At 30.6% G+C, this 18,935-nt stretch overlaps 1 protein-coding gene across 1 annotated transcript; it reads right to left on the bottom strand.

Moving 5' to 3' along the window:
- Positions 1-982: 982 nt before the first annotated feature.
- Positions 983-18,355, bottom strand: LOC124433155 (protein bark beetle). Its single transcript, XM_046982839.1, has 27 exons — positions 17,996-18,355; positions 13,748-13,917; positions 13,428-13,621; positions 12,798-12,972; positions 12,548-12,717; positions 11,890-12,128; positions 11,534-11,783; positions 11,064-11,449; positions 10,280-10,932; positions 9,721-10,174; positions 9,145-9,535; positions 8,649-9,079; positions 8,304-8,549; positions 7,271-8,211; positions 6,719-7,194; positions 6,412-6,608; positions 5,917-6,315; positions 5,566-5,843; positions 5,233-5,486; positions 4,910-5,121; positions 4,707-4,831; positions 4,392-4,622; positions 4,189-4,314; positions 3,830-4,088; positions 3,541-3,742; positions 3,207-3,454; positions 983-3,135 (listed from the first exon to the last, which is right to left on the bottom strand). The coding sequence occupies exons 1-27, from the start codon at positions 18,353-18,355 to the stop codon at positions 2,338-2,340; spliced, it is 8,865 nt and encodes a 2,954-aa protein (XP_046838795.1). The 3' UTR covers positions 983-2,337.
- Between the last annotated feature and the right edge of the window lie 580 nt (positions 18,356-18,935).

The raw sequence follows: 18,935 nt of genomic DNA, 5'->3' as shown, positions 1-18,935 counted from the left end.
TGAGCCAGTGATTATAAAAACGTGGTCGAAGTATAAAATATAAGGGAAAAAGAAAAAAAAAAAAAAAAAAAAAATTCGTTCACTGCTTAATACGTACGGCGATAATCCAATTATACGAATTACGCAATAAATAAATTTTATTTAAAGATATTTTTACTTAGGCCACTTTCTCGTAATCACCGACAGAAATAATTTGCGATTTCGTCAAATCGAAATGTACATCGCCAATTATCCTTCTTCGTTTACAGCCTCAGCCAGGACGACGACGATAAAGTAGTAACCTGAATTCGATATTTATATAATTATGTTATATTGACGATATTAATATTAATATATTCGATATTGTTTTGAAAGCATTTGATTTTTTCTTGTTATACCACAAACCACATCGACAGGATGAAATGAAATTATATACGTAGATCTTTCTAATTCTCATTTAAAAAATCTCATTTATTTATTTATTTATTTATTTATTTATTTATTATTCGTTCGTTTGTATTCGCTCGATTTTTTTTCCTTATTTTTGTTTTTTTTTTTTTTTGCTTTTTTTTTCTTTCGTGCATAACACATGCATGGTGAAAATCCACGAATTGAGAAAAAGTATATAGATATATAAATATATGTAATTAATACGAATCATATACATATATAATATAGAGGTAAAAGGTAAGTTTCGTGGAAGTAATATAATTATAGATATATCGCTGTTTGATTGTAAAAAAAAGAAAAAAAAAAAACAAAGAAAAAAGAAAAAAAAAGAAAGAAAGAAAAAAATGAATGAAGTTTAACTTCATTACACTAATCTATTATCTTATAATTATATATATAATATTTAATTATTTATATATATATATATATATATATATATATATATATATATATATATATATATGTATAATGCCTCTCATAAAAAGACAATTCTCGCTCAAATTTGTGCTTTAACATACAAGATAAACTTATAACAAACGGACGGATTATTTAGTTATAATATTTACGATGTCTTTTTTTTTTTTACGAGATTATCATTTCGTTTAAGAAGGACCACATCGAATAAATTATTCGGGTAAGTTTAAATAAACACATACACGTATCTACATAATACATATATATATATATATAAAAATTATATAAAATATATAAAATTAAAAAATAAAACTTTCAAATTTATTTATTATAACGATAAAATTTTGATTATTTTCAATTGAGTTTATCCTAACAGTTTTGTTCATTAAAAATAGTCATAGTTTTATAAAGAATGGATATAGTCCTTCTTAATAATAGACTCGTTCAATGAATCATTTTCTTGGCTTATGTATATAACGAAGAATGAATTAACAATTAATGATTAAACCTAGAGTGTATACTACTTTAGACTCGCTCGAGTTTATGTATCACAATTTGGACTACTTAGGCGAGTTTCTCACCCATCGAAAAGGTAGAACTCTTTTGAGCACGATTGGCAGTACTAAAATCATCGTAGGTTTACATAAATTTCTTCTTTTTCTTTTTTCTTTTGATAAACGTTAATATACGGTGTCAATATATAAATCGATCGTTTGATTTAAAAAAAATGTCACGTATTTGTTGTCACATACAAATTGTAATCTAGTCTCTTGACGTTGTTCGGTTAAAACGTAAATAAAAATAATCAAACATAATTTCAAATAATTAATAACGTCACAAAATTAATTATGTGTATTCGATGATTATTATAAAACAAAACGCTTGTATTATCATTAACATTGTTCAACTTACTCGGTTATATTATAGAACAACAATTATGCTTGATATAATAAATTCATAAAGAGAGAATAAGTGTTCAAGTTCAGCTAACAATGTAAAAAGTCTTCTTTGGAGTAAAATGAATTACTGTGCGAAAGTAATAATGCACAATACACAAATATATGTATTAGTGCGATATAAATCCGATCGTTCGTAGATCCTGATTCATCAGGATCAATGGTACAACACGACGTTCGAGTATTGAGATCTCTGTATAATTATATTATTACTATTATTAATATTATTATTATTATTATTATTATTATTATCTATAAAATGCAACTGTTATATTGCACCGCATTTTCACTCGAGGAAGATCACACGAAAAGATTTCTTATTTCTCTTTCTATTTTTTTTTTTGTTTTTTTTTTTGTTTTTTTGTTTTTTTTTTTACTCAAGTACCAACGTTTGATAAAACGCTTTCGTTCGATGTGAAAGCTTTAATGATAATGTTATTCGTAAGTTAAACGAGGTAACAAAATTCGTACAGTCTCATATTCTCGCGTAAATTCTCGCGAATAGATGATTCGATTAGGGGTTTTTTTTTTTTTTTTTTTACATAGCTGTTTCCAATGGTTGACTCTTGCTTCGTGCACCAGCTGAGAGTTGTGTTAGCTCGGTTGGTTCATTTACTAAAAATGAATCGAGATTTGTTTCTAATAAAACTTCGCTTTTAGAACGAAGAGGTTTCTCCTCGCCGATATCTAAATTTGTTTCGAGAAGAGCTTCGCTTCTTGGCCGACTTTCTTGATCATAATGATAAGGATGAGGTGGAAGAGGAGGACTGAAGTCAGATGGATATTCGGGAACAGGTTCGGATGCTTGACTTGGTGTTAATGTTGCTGTATCGTAATTACGAATTTTATCATAATCCACTTGTCCGTAGCCAGGTGTATGTTCGATATCACGCTTTAATTCACTCATGGAATCTGTCAAGCCTAGACTCGAATGTAAAGGCAACGTAGAGGCATTATTGAGATAGGAACTTTCGTTAACATTATCAGCAGTCTGACTACTTTCAGGTGCAGCATCAGTTGTACTATTATCCAATGGCCAGTCACTATTGTTTCTTGAAGTGAATGTTGAATGATTCCGAAAGCCCTCGTTACGATAGGTCAAATCGAATACTGGATTTTCTGTACTTTGTGCGGTAGAATATGTTTGTACGGTATTTTTAAAATCACTTGTACTTGGAGAATATCGTGGATTATGTGCCTCGTATACGTCGTAACTTTGATTATCCTCCATGGAAGAATTCAATTGAGATTTGTCCATAGAATCTATACTACCACCGTTGAGCATTCTTTTATAATCCAATGATTTGGAGTTCAGTGTATCTGTTGATTGTTTTGTCTATAAAATAAAATATAATATGTTATATGTTTTGTTCGATAAAAACAAAATTATTATTATATCTGACTTACTGCAATAGGTTTTCGCCGATAAGCCAATTCTGTGAATCCAGACGTTGAACCAACTGATCGTAAAGAATGTAAAGATTGACGAATAGAATTTCGTCTTTCTAATCGCTCGAGTTTTCGTTTTTTCGATTTAGACACCCATAATACGATAGCAGCTGTTAACAAAGCCAATGCCACACCTAAAGCTCCTAAAACTCCTACAGCAACGATATCCTTTCTCCATGAGAGTGGATCGATGTAAACTTTAGGATCTATAAATCATTGATAAATCTTTTGAATATCATCCGAGTCGTTTTATAAAACAGAAAAGTATTATTAATACTTTTTATATACGTACCAATTTCACAGAGGAAAGGATTAGGTTGATTACAATAATCAACCTCAATAGTTTGATAGGTAAAAATAGTACATTGATCAACACGTTCGAGTTGTTGAACCCAAACACGTTCAGAATAATCAAAACATTCTTGTTGTTTCTTTAAAAATCTCCAAAGTTCTAAATAATCACCCATAATGAAAGGCATCGATGCATTTGCCCCCTAGAAATCAATAAAATCATTTCTATTTAAACTAATACATTTTGATTTTAATAAGACAAAAATTAAAATTTATGTAAAAATACTTACTCGACAAAAATCACGTGCACTGTAAAAGTCCATAGGTGCACCGATATAAATATAACAAGTATCACCAACTAGATCCCAAGCAGGTGGACATTTGCCAGTTAATACGGACTTATTGTTCATATGAAAAGGTTGATAATCAACTTGTAACAATGTCGGAGAATCACCACGATCTCGAATTCTTCCAGCTACAGCCAACGTTTTGTTGTAACTCCACCAATTGTAACGGGCGTCTACATGAGATCTCCACATTTCTAATTCTCTGAAAAAAAAAAAGATAATTACAATATATAAAATATTATTTATTTTTTTAAATAATAATAATAATAATAATAATATACAGATATGTTATCAATTCTTACTGTGATCTATTTATAGTAAGTATTTCATAATCGTTATCAGGATTGAAAAAAACATTATCAACATATCTTTGTCCTGGAGTACCAGCAATAATAGTACTACGTCCTTCTCGATCAACAGCATAGTTTCTAAAAAATAATTCATTTATGAATCAACAATGTGTAAGAGAATGTTTGTCTACTATATAGTTCATTGGATTACTCACTTATAGAATCCATTATGAGAAGTGCTTTGATATATCGGCAAACGTACACGTTCGAATCCCGAAATTTCAAGAAGATGTAAGCCAAGATTAGCATGAAGATAATTTAAGCTCATATTACTGACCACTTGTTTCAAGACGATATTGTTATAATAGGGAGCATTATTTTTCGTGAAGTAATTTCTGTATATCGTTACTTCTTGATAAGGACTACTGTGACGTCCTTCAACGTATCTAGTATAAAATTATAATAATTGTTAGTTTTTTTATAATGTTTATATATATATATATATATATATATATATATATATTACTCACAGAGCAGGTTTATTAAAATTCTCTGCAAAGAGATTATTATGAATCCAGCCTTTCAAAGAGGTAGCAGATCCTCTTGAGTCAGCTCGGATGGAGAGTCCACCTTGATTTTGACGCACCAAATTATTCTATGAATATAAAATATATTTATTATATAATCTTATTTGTTATTACATAATAATCCAAATCGTATAATCAGTACTTACTCTAAAATATAATGATTGTGTATTTTGTACGTCCAACCATATCGCTGATTTACAAGTTGAGAAGTTACCATAAAGTTTTTCACAATTATTTGTAAACTGATTACGTTCGAGCGTCATTATTGCGTTGACTTCACCAGCACTTGCATATTTAACAGCACCTTCTCGACAATTTGAAATAACCGAATATGATATATTATGTTGTACATCTCGATCTAAACAAAATTTTTGAATATGGTTAATTAATCTCATATAGTTGATTATAATTTTATTAATTGGTTATTTCCTTTTCCTTTTTTTTCCTCTTTTTTTCTTTTTTTACTTACTGAAGCCAATAGCAGAAATTGGAAGAGTTACAATCTCTGCAATAAAACCATGTATATTACTTGCACCATTTGCGAATAGTCTTACGCTGAGACTTGGTTCACGAGTTTTAAACAATTTCTTTTCGTATGGACTATCAACTTCAAGATGACCTATTACTTTAGCAGTAACGTTGTAAATGTCTCCGTCATACAAAGTGATACCATCCGCTCGACCTGGTTTCCCGGTAGAATTGAAAAGATTAAATTGTAGAAGTCTGTGAAAGATAATAATTTACAAATGTATCCTTTATTGATCTAAACCATATCGAAAAGAAATTATATATTATAATTCACCTGAAACCAAATGGTTTAGCTCTATAAGGACTACGGAAAATTTTAACGCAATTCACTGGATGATTATCGTATCTGTAATATATAATAACACGTTCCTCGATAGTTATTTCTTTTGCGGTATCACAAATATCAATCATACTGAACAAATGATAAGGAACATTTAGATCCTTGATTGGTGTGAATGAACTTTCATCGGCTTCACGACCCTCGCCCGTTAAAGAAAGTACATTGATCCCATTTCCAAGAACATTTTTAATAGTATTAAACAACAAATCGACCTAGAAATATACATATAAATATATAAATTCATTTGGATATGATTGATAAAAATTTTTATTACAGGATACTTACTGTATGAGTCGGTGATATAACATTTATACCATGATAAGCGCTACGATCTATATTAACGTGCATGATCGTAGGCGATTTCATGATCGATTGCAAAGCAGCAGATTTTTCATTATGCAAAATACCAGCTCCGGTGATATTGATATACTTCAATACAGATTCAACTCTTCTAATTGTTTCATGAGTTACAACATCATGAATGCGATGCTCATATAGATGATGTTCAAATTCGCTATTAGCTATTCGTATTCCAGCCCAATAATCATAATCATCGTCAATGTTTCTTTTACCACAGTGAAGAAAAACGAATTGTCCATCCCAATTGCATTCGTGTCGATGTCCAAAAAATTGACCGTTCAATCGAATTTGACATTCTTCGAGATTTTCTTCATTTCCAGAGCACTAAGAAAGAAAAATGTTAATATTGAAGGACACATTGTTTTTCTTTTTTTTTTTTTTTTTCAACATTTTTTTCAATTAAAAATAAATAATAAATACTTGTAATGGTTCTGGCCAAGACCAAACACGTGTCAATGAACCAGGATGTAATTCATATCTACGATCATAGGATACATATACGTTTAAAGAATCATAACCGAGTTGTCGACAAGCTACTTGTGCGTTACGTTCAGTGAAACGTTCGTCACAAATTGGAATCCATTGTAATGTCGTTCTATTAAAAACTTCTAGGAATCCTAAAACAAAGCAAGTTCATAAGCTCAAAAGGAATAATCTTGTTTTTAAATATTATTGTTGTAGTAGGAAAAAAGAAAAAAAAAAAAAAAAAGAAAAATCTAATTTGTACCTTCGTTATCAGAAGAAGCACAACGAGTATCTTTACACAAACGAATCATATCGTCGGACATTGGAACAATTTTGTTAGGAATTCTAACAGGTGCTGATATCGGAATAACTGATAACGGAACTGTAGCATTACGTTTGATGGGTCTCATAATGATTTCATGGCCAGGCATACCGACAGCTTTCAATGTACCAAGTACCAAAATACCAACGTTAGGTGAAAATTCCATGATCACGTCTGGATGAATATGTAACGTAGCTTGTGGCATTATGGTTAAATCGGATTTAATCACGTATGGTTCCTTTCTCGAATACAATGTTAAACTTTCGATTATTCGACCACCCAAGTTATCTAAATTAACTTCCACTCCGATTTGCCATGATGCTGAAATCGATGCGTCTAAGGAATCGCTCATTAAATAAGGCCGATAATTGGCCACAGCGTGATTGTTCCAATCGTCGAAATCGAAGATCCTACGTCTGTAATATATCATAAATTAATTATATATTATAATCATATGAGAGTTAATTTTAATAGTAGAGATCTATAGATCACCTAATAACGGCATCATCGGAAGTACCCCACCAATTTTCGGAGACATCGACTTCATTATTAATCTTTGCAGTTCTTATACCAGCAAGAAGTTCATAATCCATAGAATTATCCCCAAAAAGATTTCTATTGACTCGAACCTTTTGTATACCATGAAAGCCAACAACGTAACTAGGACCATCGTAAGATCTACGTGATCCCAGTGCATAATTATCGTGTCGATTTTTTTTTATCTCATTGAAGTAAAAACGTGCGGTAACGTCACCCAAAATTTCTGATTGACTGTTGGCCTTGAACTCTACCATGTAGGCACCGTTGTTACCTTCTATTCTATTGTTATTCATCTTTATTTTTTTCTCCATACCACGAATCGATATAAGGCCGTTCTTACAACGATTTCCATCCCAACGATTGTGTGATACGTTCAACGTGGCAAAGTGTCCATCGATCACAAAGCTAAATTGATCATTGTCACGCCAAGTATTGTTATCGAAGTAAAGACTATGAGTGAAATTTTCATTATATTGCCAGACATCAGGCAAAGTGACTTCAAAACCTCCAGCACGATTTCTTTCGATTGTACTATCTTGCATTATCCAATGAAAGAGATTATTCGAGTGTCTTGCGTCACGACTGAACTGTGATATTCCTTTTCCGTTATCCGTGATCAAGGTATCGTTCAAATGAATAGCTATTTCGGATAAATCAATCTCATAAATGTTCCAATGAGGAGAATGAATATAAATCGCTTCTTCTTGATTGTGTGAAATTTCACAACCGATGAATTGTATCGTCTCGTTGGCTTTTCGTAGAAAATGATCACCAACTTCGTCTATATAACGATTGTAATAAGAAGCTAATACACCTTTCTTGTTACCCTTGATTTTTGTCTTAGATACGATCAACGATGGTATAGGGCCACCGATTATTTTATTTTTCGTGTTCTATAGAATATAAATTAATATAAATAATGGGATTAAATAGCTAATATTTCTTTTTTTTTTTTTTGTAACAATATAGAAAGTAACAAACATACTTGAACCGGTGCTAATAATGATGAAATTACTATAACGGCACCTCCAAGAGCACTTTCACCGCTCTCGTATTCCAATATGACAGAAAATGAACTAGAGGCGACTGGGAAAATCGTTAGATTACGTTTCATATGCCAAATATTTCTTTTCTGATAAATATCCTGCGAATCGTGTATTATAATTTCTTCTGTACTACGATTTTCTATTGGATTTAATAATTGTATACCAATGACATAACCAGGAGTGCACTGTGATTATACATAGAGAAAAACAAAACAAAAAAAGGAGTACTTAGCCAATTTGTGTTCCAGTATTTATAAATGATCAACAAGTATATATTTATTTACCGTGATCTCGATAAACTGATGCAACGACTCGCCTTTCACTCTGTCGGTAATGATATATTTGGTCTGCCAATTATCAAGATTAATTTTCGCGTTAGCTTGTGGTATAATTATTGGATCGTATGAGGATTCTGTTGAATATTCCGATAAACGGGCAAACCATCCAGCCAACTCTCTTTGTTGAACGGCAGATAAAGCAGGATTGTGTCTAATACCTGCTACTTTATTATTTTCTATTCTAGAATTGATCACGCGCATGCCAAGTTGCTTAAAACTTATACCGCTTCCACCGTTCTGAGAAAATTCACTGTTTCTAATTGTATTTACTGCATCAGCCGAATATATGTCGGAATACAAAATACCCAAGCCATCTTGGAGATTGTTAATAATTTTCACACCTTCCAACGAATGTCTCGCAAAATCAATTTGTAAGGCTAGAATAATCAATTACATTAATTTATTTGATAAAATCGACATTAATTTCAATAAAACAGTTTACCTGATTTGAACAAGTTTGTAGTGTAATCCAACAGTCCTGCCTTTTCAATAGTTACATATTGCAAATCGCTTCTCTGAGCCAAAGGACCTAATCTTAAACCAGCCCATGCTGGTTCGGAACATCTCACACCTACGTCATTCTCGTGTGTACAGGAATTCTCAAAATCGTTTACCGTCTCTGCTCTACATTTGGAAATATCATTGTCGCCCTCGGTACAACGTACGTTCGTAAGAAGAATGTCCTCGTTGATCCCTGCGTTGGGAATTTGCGAGCGTTCTATGAACCAATTATCTGGATCAAGCGTAAGGCCTAGTTGATGACAAACAATGGATGCGTCGAGAATTGTCCATCCATAATTACAAACGGTGCCCCATTTTTCGCCTATCCTCACCTTTTAAAGAAAGAAAAAAAAAAAAAGAAAGAAAAATATATAGACCCACATACACACAATGGTTCCTTGTTATCACGTGATACGATCTTGTAAACTCATTCTATTTTTATACTATACTCTTTTTCGCACATAATGTTTCACAAACAATGGATGATAATCGTCCACAATATAATAAGGTGTTTTACCTGTAATCTTCCTTCTAAATTCGTTTTACCTCCTAACAATCTAACTGGTATAGAATCGATTGGAGAAGATTGAGGTGTCTCTTCCAAGATACTAGAGTTTTGTGATTCCATAGAAATGTCTTCCTTCAAAGTAAAACGAATATCACTTGGCCGTTTTCCACGTGCATCCAATTGACCAGCTACCATCATTCCTACAGCTGGAGGAAAACGTAGAGTAACACCAGATTGTAGGACCAATTTTCCACCTGGTCTTACGTTGATATCACGTTCTACGATATACTCTCCTGGTTTTAATACTTCTTGACCATCAACTTCACCACCGACCAAATTTGTATCGGGTGTTACAAATCTTGGAACGAACATCGGATTCGAGATAATTGTATTTGCACCAGGATTACTACTATGAAGTAGATAAGGAATATATTCGATCTTAGCAAGAGTATATCTGTCTTTTCTATAAAAAAAAAAAAAAAGGAGAAATAAAAATTTAACACGAAATTAGATAAAACGCAAAAAAGAAAAATTTATCATGAATTATTCTTTGAGATATATTTAATACCTGTGAAAGAGCCTTTCAAATATTTTATTCTCTTCCGTAAATCCAAGCCAATTGAATGTACAATTTATGATCTTACTTTGATCTTCCAAATGCGAACCAATCTCGTAAGGCGATTCAGGATTATGTAAAATATTACGAAAAATTTTCACGTTGCTCGAAGAAACTACAACAACAGCGGCTACTCGAGAACGTGGAACAAGCCTGGACGTTATAACATTGCCATTATCAAATAATTCTCTTACACGATTCTCTCGTAAGAAATTTTTCGTAAATAATAAATTTTGTACGTCGCTGTAAGGTGAAAGACCGACGCTAACAACAAAAGTACCACGATTTCCATAGAACTCATTGTATCTGATAGTGACGTTTGTTGGTAGAATATTAAAAATTTCGTAGAGTGGATTTTTAATTAATATTCCACCATTAGAATGTTCCCTGAATTGATTGTATTCGATGCAGGCATTTAAATTAAGTGCCGGGCTCAATTTAATTCCTAATTTTTTATTCTGCACAAAGGAATTATGACCAATTTGTAACTTTAACGTTCCTTCGTTTACTTTCCAACCAGATTCCACTTGTAATGCTATATCGATGCTGGTATTAAATGAATTTCCTGTCACATTAACGTACGAATCTCCAGTTGAATTACCAACCTATCCGGAAAAAAAAAAGAGAAATATATATAAAATATATAAAATATATATATATATATATATACAATCTCGTTAAGAATAATTAACTTTTGTGGTCTTCAAATAATTTTGCTCGAAATTGTTTTCATTACCAAGACACCGATATCCTTGTTACGAAATATCTGTGAATATTCAACCACAGTCGTTTGATTGAAATAGACGTACTCCGTGCTTGAACTATCATTAAGCCAAACGGCAAATCCATATCCACTGTTAGAAGAAATGCTTGTTCGTGATACATTGCGGTTTCCACCGGTAACGGTAATATTTATTCCGTCTCCTTGATTAAAGGAAATTCGGCTGTCTGTTACATTGACATCCACTGTACCATGTAATACATGTACACCAGCGGCATGTTCGTTACTAGATACTGACGTTTCATGAATGTGAAGAGCCGATCTTAATTTTTCTGCTACTATACCACGACCGTTATTACTTGCAATCGTGCTACCTGTCACGTTGAGATCATATGTTTTTTCTGAAAGATAGAAAAAAGATAGATCGCTTTTTTTTTCTTGTTTTTTTTTTTTTTTTTTTTTTTTTTGAAATTCAATTTACTAACTATATCCTGATGATAATCTGACGAAAGCAATCGTATTTGTACGTGGCTGAGCAATAAATTTAATATACAAATCTTGTCTAGTAGACGTGACACTTTGAGGCAACGTATTGTTTCTGATTTTAACACTGGCCAACATATTTTCCGTGCCACTAATCCCATCGTAAACCTCAATAACCGCACTGTCGTTACGGTCCGTTCTCATTTGTAAAAAGTGCAGAGTTAAAACGTGACCCGGCCTTGTGAAAATGTGCTGAATCATAAAATTTTGTTAGAAAATACATTCTTGGGTTTTATTAGTTGTAAGAACTTTCGTTTCTCTTTTTTCTTTTTTTTTTTTTTTTCCAACGAATACTTACTTGCGGACAACGTTTCGTGTTGGGCGTATATTTACTTTGCTCCATTGATATAGTCACTGGAAAAGTTTGACTGGTTGTACTTGGGAAAGTACATAAATCAAAAATGCCTGTTCTATCCAGCTTATCTTCCGTTCTTTCGTCATAGTGAATATATTTTATCCCATCTGCTCCGTTCTCTAATATCGAACATTCATCTATGTGTGCCATACCGTCCGAACTATTTATATAAATTCCATAGCCTGTGTATGATAAAAAAAAAAGTTTTTTTTTTTTTTTTCTTTTTAACTTAAAAAGCAAAGTATTCTTACGACAATTTAGTTTACAACATTTAATTTATTTTAATGTCATTCTACTGTTTGTAAGAATTTTCAAATTGTTCGTTCTTTTCTACTTTATCTTTCATAAATCTATATTCAATAAATTTACAGATCTTTATACTAGTTATATACTATATATTATATAGTATCTGAATACTATAAATTCTATAAATTTATAGATCTATATTCTACGGAAATCTATAAATCTCTTATCAATAATTATAGACAACTTTATATATTCTTTATATATTGTATGTTAATATGTAATTTATATTAATAATTAATATTAATGATTTATTTTAATAATTTGTTAAAAAGAAAAAGAAATCAAAGAAATGTACCTTTATTTTTTTTCACGGTACAATTAGTTAACACAACAGGAGCTTCAGGTGTAGTGACATTAATACCCGTGAAAGCAGAGTTAAGAACGGATATCGATTCCATTTGAGGTGGGACACCATCAACTTCTAATGCCGATGTAACATTATAATCTCTACCAGTACCAGCGTAACTGGAAATACAATAGGACATATTATATATTACATATGATCTATGAGGAAGAAAAATTTATTAAAGAACGATCTTACTTACCGGATGATAACGTGTCGTAGGATTGATTTAGATCTTCTTACGTATAAAGTATTTTCTTGAATCAATGGTCGATCATAAAGAGCTCCTTCGAATCTAATACCACGCCAATGTTTAATAGCTTTAGTGGATCCATCGTGTTGTGGTAAACAAGATAAACCAAGATCCGGATGATAATCTGACAATTAAATGCATTTCTTAAGTTGATAAATAATTTTAATTGATTTTATAATAAAATATATATTATTGACTATTTGTAAAATTATCATATATGTGTTATAAATATATATTATATGTATTATATTATATAATACTATAACAAACATGTATTATATATGTTTATATTATATATTATTTTCAATATTATATATGTTTATATTACGTATTAGTTATAATACTGTGTATATATACTATGTATTCTTTATTTATAATATATATTTATTGTAATACTTTCTCTCTATATATATGTGTGTGTACTTGTACTATTATTATAATAATAGTACAGGTATAAGTAACACACACATGATACGATGTAACATACACACACATAGATATATATATATATATTTTTTTTCAAAAATGTTTGTTTACATATAATTAAAAGACATATAAATTTTGAAACGTATGATTTACCACAAACTCCACCACCGAGTTGTCTCTCTGACCAACCCTCGCAATTCGTCAATAAAGATTCGGTTCCACGACAATGTGGTTGTTCATAAAGTAAACGTGGTTTTGCTGGCCATTGACGATCGATCCAGGACCACCATCGGCCACCTTGAAAACCAAGATGCCTACATGCTGTTTCTAAATCTGCTCGAGTCCAACTAAAAATTTAATTATTCATAATGAATGTCAATGGGGAAAATTAAATGGTTAAATTGTTTGTTCTTTCTTTTTTTTTTTTTTTTTTTTTTTTTTTACTTTTTTCTTTTCAACAAAATTAAACGTACTTTCGAGAATTGGTACAAACGGAACGCCATTGACCTCGGTGAAATAATTGCAATCTTCCCTCCAACGGTGATGGACCATCAACAAGTCGTACGGTAGCTGACGATTCAACAGGTGTCGATTCGATGCCCCTTTCCGCTGAAGTAAATACGATCGGGGCTTCTGGCTTTCCCTGAAATTCGTTATATAATTTATTAGATAAAATACGATCTAAATAGTAAATAGTTTAACATAACAGATAAAGATATTACTTCGTTTTATAGATCCAATATTTGACAATGTAGATGTTGAATCATGTAATAGAAAAAAATTGAAAATTGTTTCTATGAAAATTTTTTAGATCCAATAATCAACGATATAAGAGATTAAATTTTATAATAGAAAGGATTAAAGATCGCTTACTTGATTGTTTCATAGATTCATTTTTCATCAAATTTCACAAAAGTTCACAGAAGTTAATCCTAACAGATTTCTCATCGAGTTATATTTCTCTTTTTTTCTTTTTTTTTTTTTTTTCCAAATTAAGCAAATATATTTCTTCGTTCAATTAAGAATCATCAAAAAAGGAAAGTGTTTTCGATCTATCAAAAAAAAAAAGTGAGAGTAGTCAAACTTATAAAGGAAGTATAAACGATGAGAAAGTGAAAACTAATTTTAACTCTTTTCTTTTTTATGATTTCTTCCGAAAGTAACGAGAAACAGATCTTTAGCTTCCTCAGGGAATATGGGCAAAGATCTTGCCCTGTTCCCGAGTATAAGAGGATTACTGAGGTCGAGGGTTAACAACGTGCACACAAGAACCGTCTGTTGATCCATGACCCGAAACGCACTACGTACGAGGGCAATATTTTTCGAGCTGATTCACTCATTCATGCCTCCGAGTTTCTTCCCATCACATAGTTAATCAAGCGATTAGCCACGCGTTCTTTCTTTTGTCGTACTTGTATCTTACAAAAATCTATTCGTCTAAATATATATATATATATATATATATATATATTATTGAATATATATCAAGTCGAATGTTTATAATAAAAATCTATGATAAAAATCTTCGAATTTTTTGCGAAATTAAAAAAGAAGAAAAAAAAATAAAAAAATAAAAAGAGAAGAAACAGAAAAATATGAATTATATATGTAAATTAATTCTACCATTATATATGTAAAAAAATTAATCCTGTTTTATATTTATCCGAGATCATTGCAAATTTATATTCAATGAATGTTTAGAATCTTGGTTATTATAAACAGGTTGAACGAAACGAAGCAAATTCGATCCTTTCACGTGTAATATATTTATGTTGTATCACGTTTGTTACGATCGATTAAAAGTTAATAACATTTATGATTACACCGAATAATAAAAATCGTAATTTTATATTTAACGCATAATAGTAATACATTCATTCGCGTATTCGTGGTATGTCCGGTCATTTGACGACCTTCGACAAACACGTTCTAAGCGCATCGTGTCATTTTTACCGGATGACAATTAACAAGAGAATTGAGAGGAAGAGAGAGAATGATAGAGAAAGAGAAAGAGAAAGAGAGAGAGAGAGAGATAGAAATAGAGATAGAGAAAGGAATCATGAAAAACTAGACAAAACGTAACGGTATAATGTAAGGTATATATATATAACAATTAATGCAATATTATTATTTAAATTTAGCCTTCATTTTAATTTACACCTTTTTTTTATATATATATTAAATTTCATTATGTTTTTTGGCTAATAAATAATAATAAATCTTTATTAATTTTATAGATTATATTTTTAACAAATCCATCTTTCGATATATATATTTTAAATTAGATATTATATTTTTAATTATTATTCTCATCTATTAATAAATAAATAATAAATTTCCATTGAATTTATAAATCATATTTATAACAAATAGTTCTTTTCAATCAACATTCTTTTTCAATTTAAATTTCATCGATCTCTAGTGGCTAATAAATAACAATAATAAATTTTTTAATTCTCTCACCGTAACATATTCACGATAAATTTTTCCTATTATTATAATTTATATTTTTCCTTTTTGTTTTCCTTTTTTTTTCTTTTTTCAACAACATTTAATTATTCTTATCAATTGAAACAAGATAATCGATTTTAACTGCAACGAACAGTTATCATTTCTTTTTGCAAACATTCTCCAATTGTAAATTTTCGCTTTTAACATTGTAAATTGTAATTGAAAAAAAAAAAGAAGAAGAAAAGAAAAGAAAAAACGATTCGACAATTATTGTTCGTCATTTCCGTTCTTGCGAACACTTGTAAAATCATTTTTGTCGATAGACAGAGAGAGAGAGAGAGAGAGAAAGAGAGTGACAATTAGACAGACAGACAGACAGAAAAAGAAAGAGAGAGAGAAAGAGAGTGACAACTAGACAGACAGACAGACAAAGAAAGAGAAAGAGAGAGAGAGAGTGATAACTAGACAGAGAGACAGACAGACAGACAGACAGAAAGAGAAAGAGAAAGAGAGAGAGAGAGAGAGAGAGATAACTGTAGCGATACCAACAGGAAGAAGTAGCGCGTAACGAAAGTCGAAACAATCCTATGATATTCCAGAACACAAGCGATTATGATTATTACACCGGAAAGGTGTATTTAAGAATGGACCTGGCTTCATCGAATTACATTACTGGTATATCCTGTCTGATCTTTGGGTCAATGATCGCAAATATTTTTTACGAAAAGAAAAAAGAAAAAAAAATGTCTAATACAAAAAAAAAAAAAGAAAAAATCAATTAAAATCAATATTCTGCTGATAATTATTTCATTCGCTATCGATTTTATTTATTTATTGTCTCGATATTATCACGATAATATTTTTTACAAAATAAGATATATATATATATATATATATATATATATATATATACATAGGGTATATATATACATAGGGTGATTTTAAAAATAAATTACTCTTTTTCGAGACCATTTAGGCTTGTAATTAATTATGTAGATATATACAATTCGATAAAAAAAAAGATTAGCCTAAAAGGTCTCGAAAAGGGAGATAATTGACTTTTAAAATATCATCTGACGTACTTTTTGTATCATCTTGTATATATTTTATATGAAACAATAAAAAGAAATAATAAAAAATATTTCATATATAATAATAATAAAAAAGAAAAAAAAAAACAGAAAAAAAAAGGAAAGGAGTCAATATCTTTCTATTGATTGATTTCATTCGAACTATTGATTTTTTATATCAATACTCTCGATATTATCTCGTTGACAAGATTAACCCCATTGATAAGAAATTCATCAATTTTGTAGATGCACTTTATCGAAGTTAAAAAAGTCACACTTTATTCTTTCCGTACGATATGTAACAAAATGAGTGAAGAAATTTTTAACCGGATGTAATTATTCGTTTGCGCGTTGGTTCGACCAATAAATTGTTTTATTAGGTCGTAACTATTGTTTGAAAGAAAATTAGAAAATAAATAGAGACGATGAAGAAAGAAAAATTTTACGATCTTTTCCTGTGTCACTATATTACTATGGTACGTAGCCTGTTATTATTACTTTCTTCGCTGTAATAATGTGCAAATAATAATCTACGAAAAAAAAATGTTCGTGAAATTTTCCAAGAACCAAAATCATTACCAGTGTGAATCATTATTGAAATATATACTAGAGTGTTCGAGTATACTAGAAACGATGATAAAACTCCCGGTGGGATTCTTACACTAGTAAGATGACTCACATATTCATTCACATTGGCACATAACGTACGTTTATGCGTATAATGTACAGAACGGGCTAAAAGTTCTTGGATCAATTTAAAAATCAATCATTTCTTTTATGAGACTTCTTAGGCATGTAATTGGGCATTAATACTTTTACAAGTTTGGATTGTAGTGTTTTATAATTTGAAACAAAAATAAATAAATGAATGAATGAATGAATGAATGAATAAATAAGAAAAAAAAAGAAAAAAGAAATTAGCTTAAAAAAATTTCAAAAAAAATGTTTGATATCACTTAGGAACTTTTGACTCATCCTGTATATCACAAATATGCACGTGGAGTATACGGTATAATATATAGTATATGTATTTATTAATGTATTGAAGGTGCAAATTGTAAAATAATATATCCATAATATTGTGAAAGATGAACGATCAAATACATACATTGTCGCAATAAATTATGAGAATAATAATTTAAACAATGGAAAAAGAAAATATTGTTAAAATTCCATAAATATTTGATTATTATAATATACCTTTGCAGTGATGATGCCACGAACGGTAATTCCAACCATAGGACCAAAATGTATTTCGACTCCAGGTTCAATAAATAATTCTCCATCTTGTTCGACGAAAAGGTCCTCTCTGATTAAATAAGGATTCTTAACTCTCTGCAATACTTTTTGTCCTCTCACGATTCTAACACCATGTAATTCGGTAAATCCATCGTAATTGTTCCCATTGTTGGTATTATTATATGAATTAATCAATGCCGGTTCCGTATAATAAATCGAACTCTGTTCGGTACTCTCACGTAACTGACCATCTACTAGGATAGTAAGAATCGAGATTGAGAGTACCAATAAGAGACGAAAATTCATCTTCGTTGGAATCATTTCGTTAATACCGATGAAAAATTATTTTCCCTTTACAGGATGAGTCGTCTATGAAACGTCGAAGTTTCGCTCTATGAATCATCGATCACGAAACGATCACGGTACACTCTCTTCAGGCAAATTCTTCGATCGTATAGTTTAGAAAGATCTAATTAGTTTTTCCTTGATTTCTTTTTTTTTTTCCTTATCCTTTTCCAATTTATTCGGACACCTAAATATACTATTCGAAATCAGTTCGATATAGATCAAGAACGATATAAAATCAAAAATATCTTTTTCTCGATCGTTCTAATTTCCTCGAATATTCAAAGATCTAAGGATACTTAATGAAATCGATTCGTTATAGATCATTGATATACATAAGTCGAGAGGGATTTGTTCTGGCTCTTCCCAAAATATGCAAAGATTAAAATGATACTTTGAAATTGGTTTGATATCGATCTACGATGAATCGAATATTCTGTTTTTTATCCTTTCGGATAACGATTAGAACGGTAGTATACTTTCCCTCCCATTAGTTTGTTTGTCCTTCAGGGAAACCTTTCGAGTTCTCTTGTTCAAGCTGCTTCGTGAGAAGATC

Source organism: Vespa crabro, chromosome 2 (genome assembly GCF_910589235.1).
Source record: "Vespa crabro chromosome 2, iyVesCrab1.2, whole genome shotgun sequence".
In the NCBI taxonomy this organism is placed as follows: domain Eukaryota; kingdom Metazoa; phylum Arthropoda; class Insecta; order Hymenoptera; family Vespidae; genus Vespa; species Vespa crabro.
Note: the sequence above shows the minus strand (reverse complement) of the source record. Positions and strands in the feature narration are given on the sequence as shown.

Excerpts from the sequence above, each read along its gene's own strand:
- LOC124433155 (XM_046982839.1), bottom strand. The coding sequence starts at position 18,355 with ATGATTCCAACGAAGATGAATTTTCGTCTCTTATTGGTACTCTCAATC. Across the intron at positions 8,212-8,303 it reads CATTATTAGCACCGGTTCAA|AACACGAAAAATAAAATAAT; the intron begins GTATGTTTGTTA and ends TATATTCTATAG. Across the intron at positions 5,487-5,565 it reads GCTAAACCATTTGGTTTCAG|ACTTCTACAATTTAATCTTT; the intron begins GTGAATTATAAT and ends TATCTTTCACAG.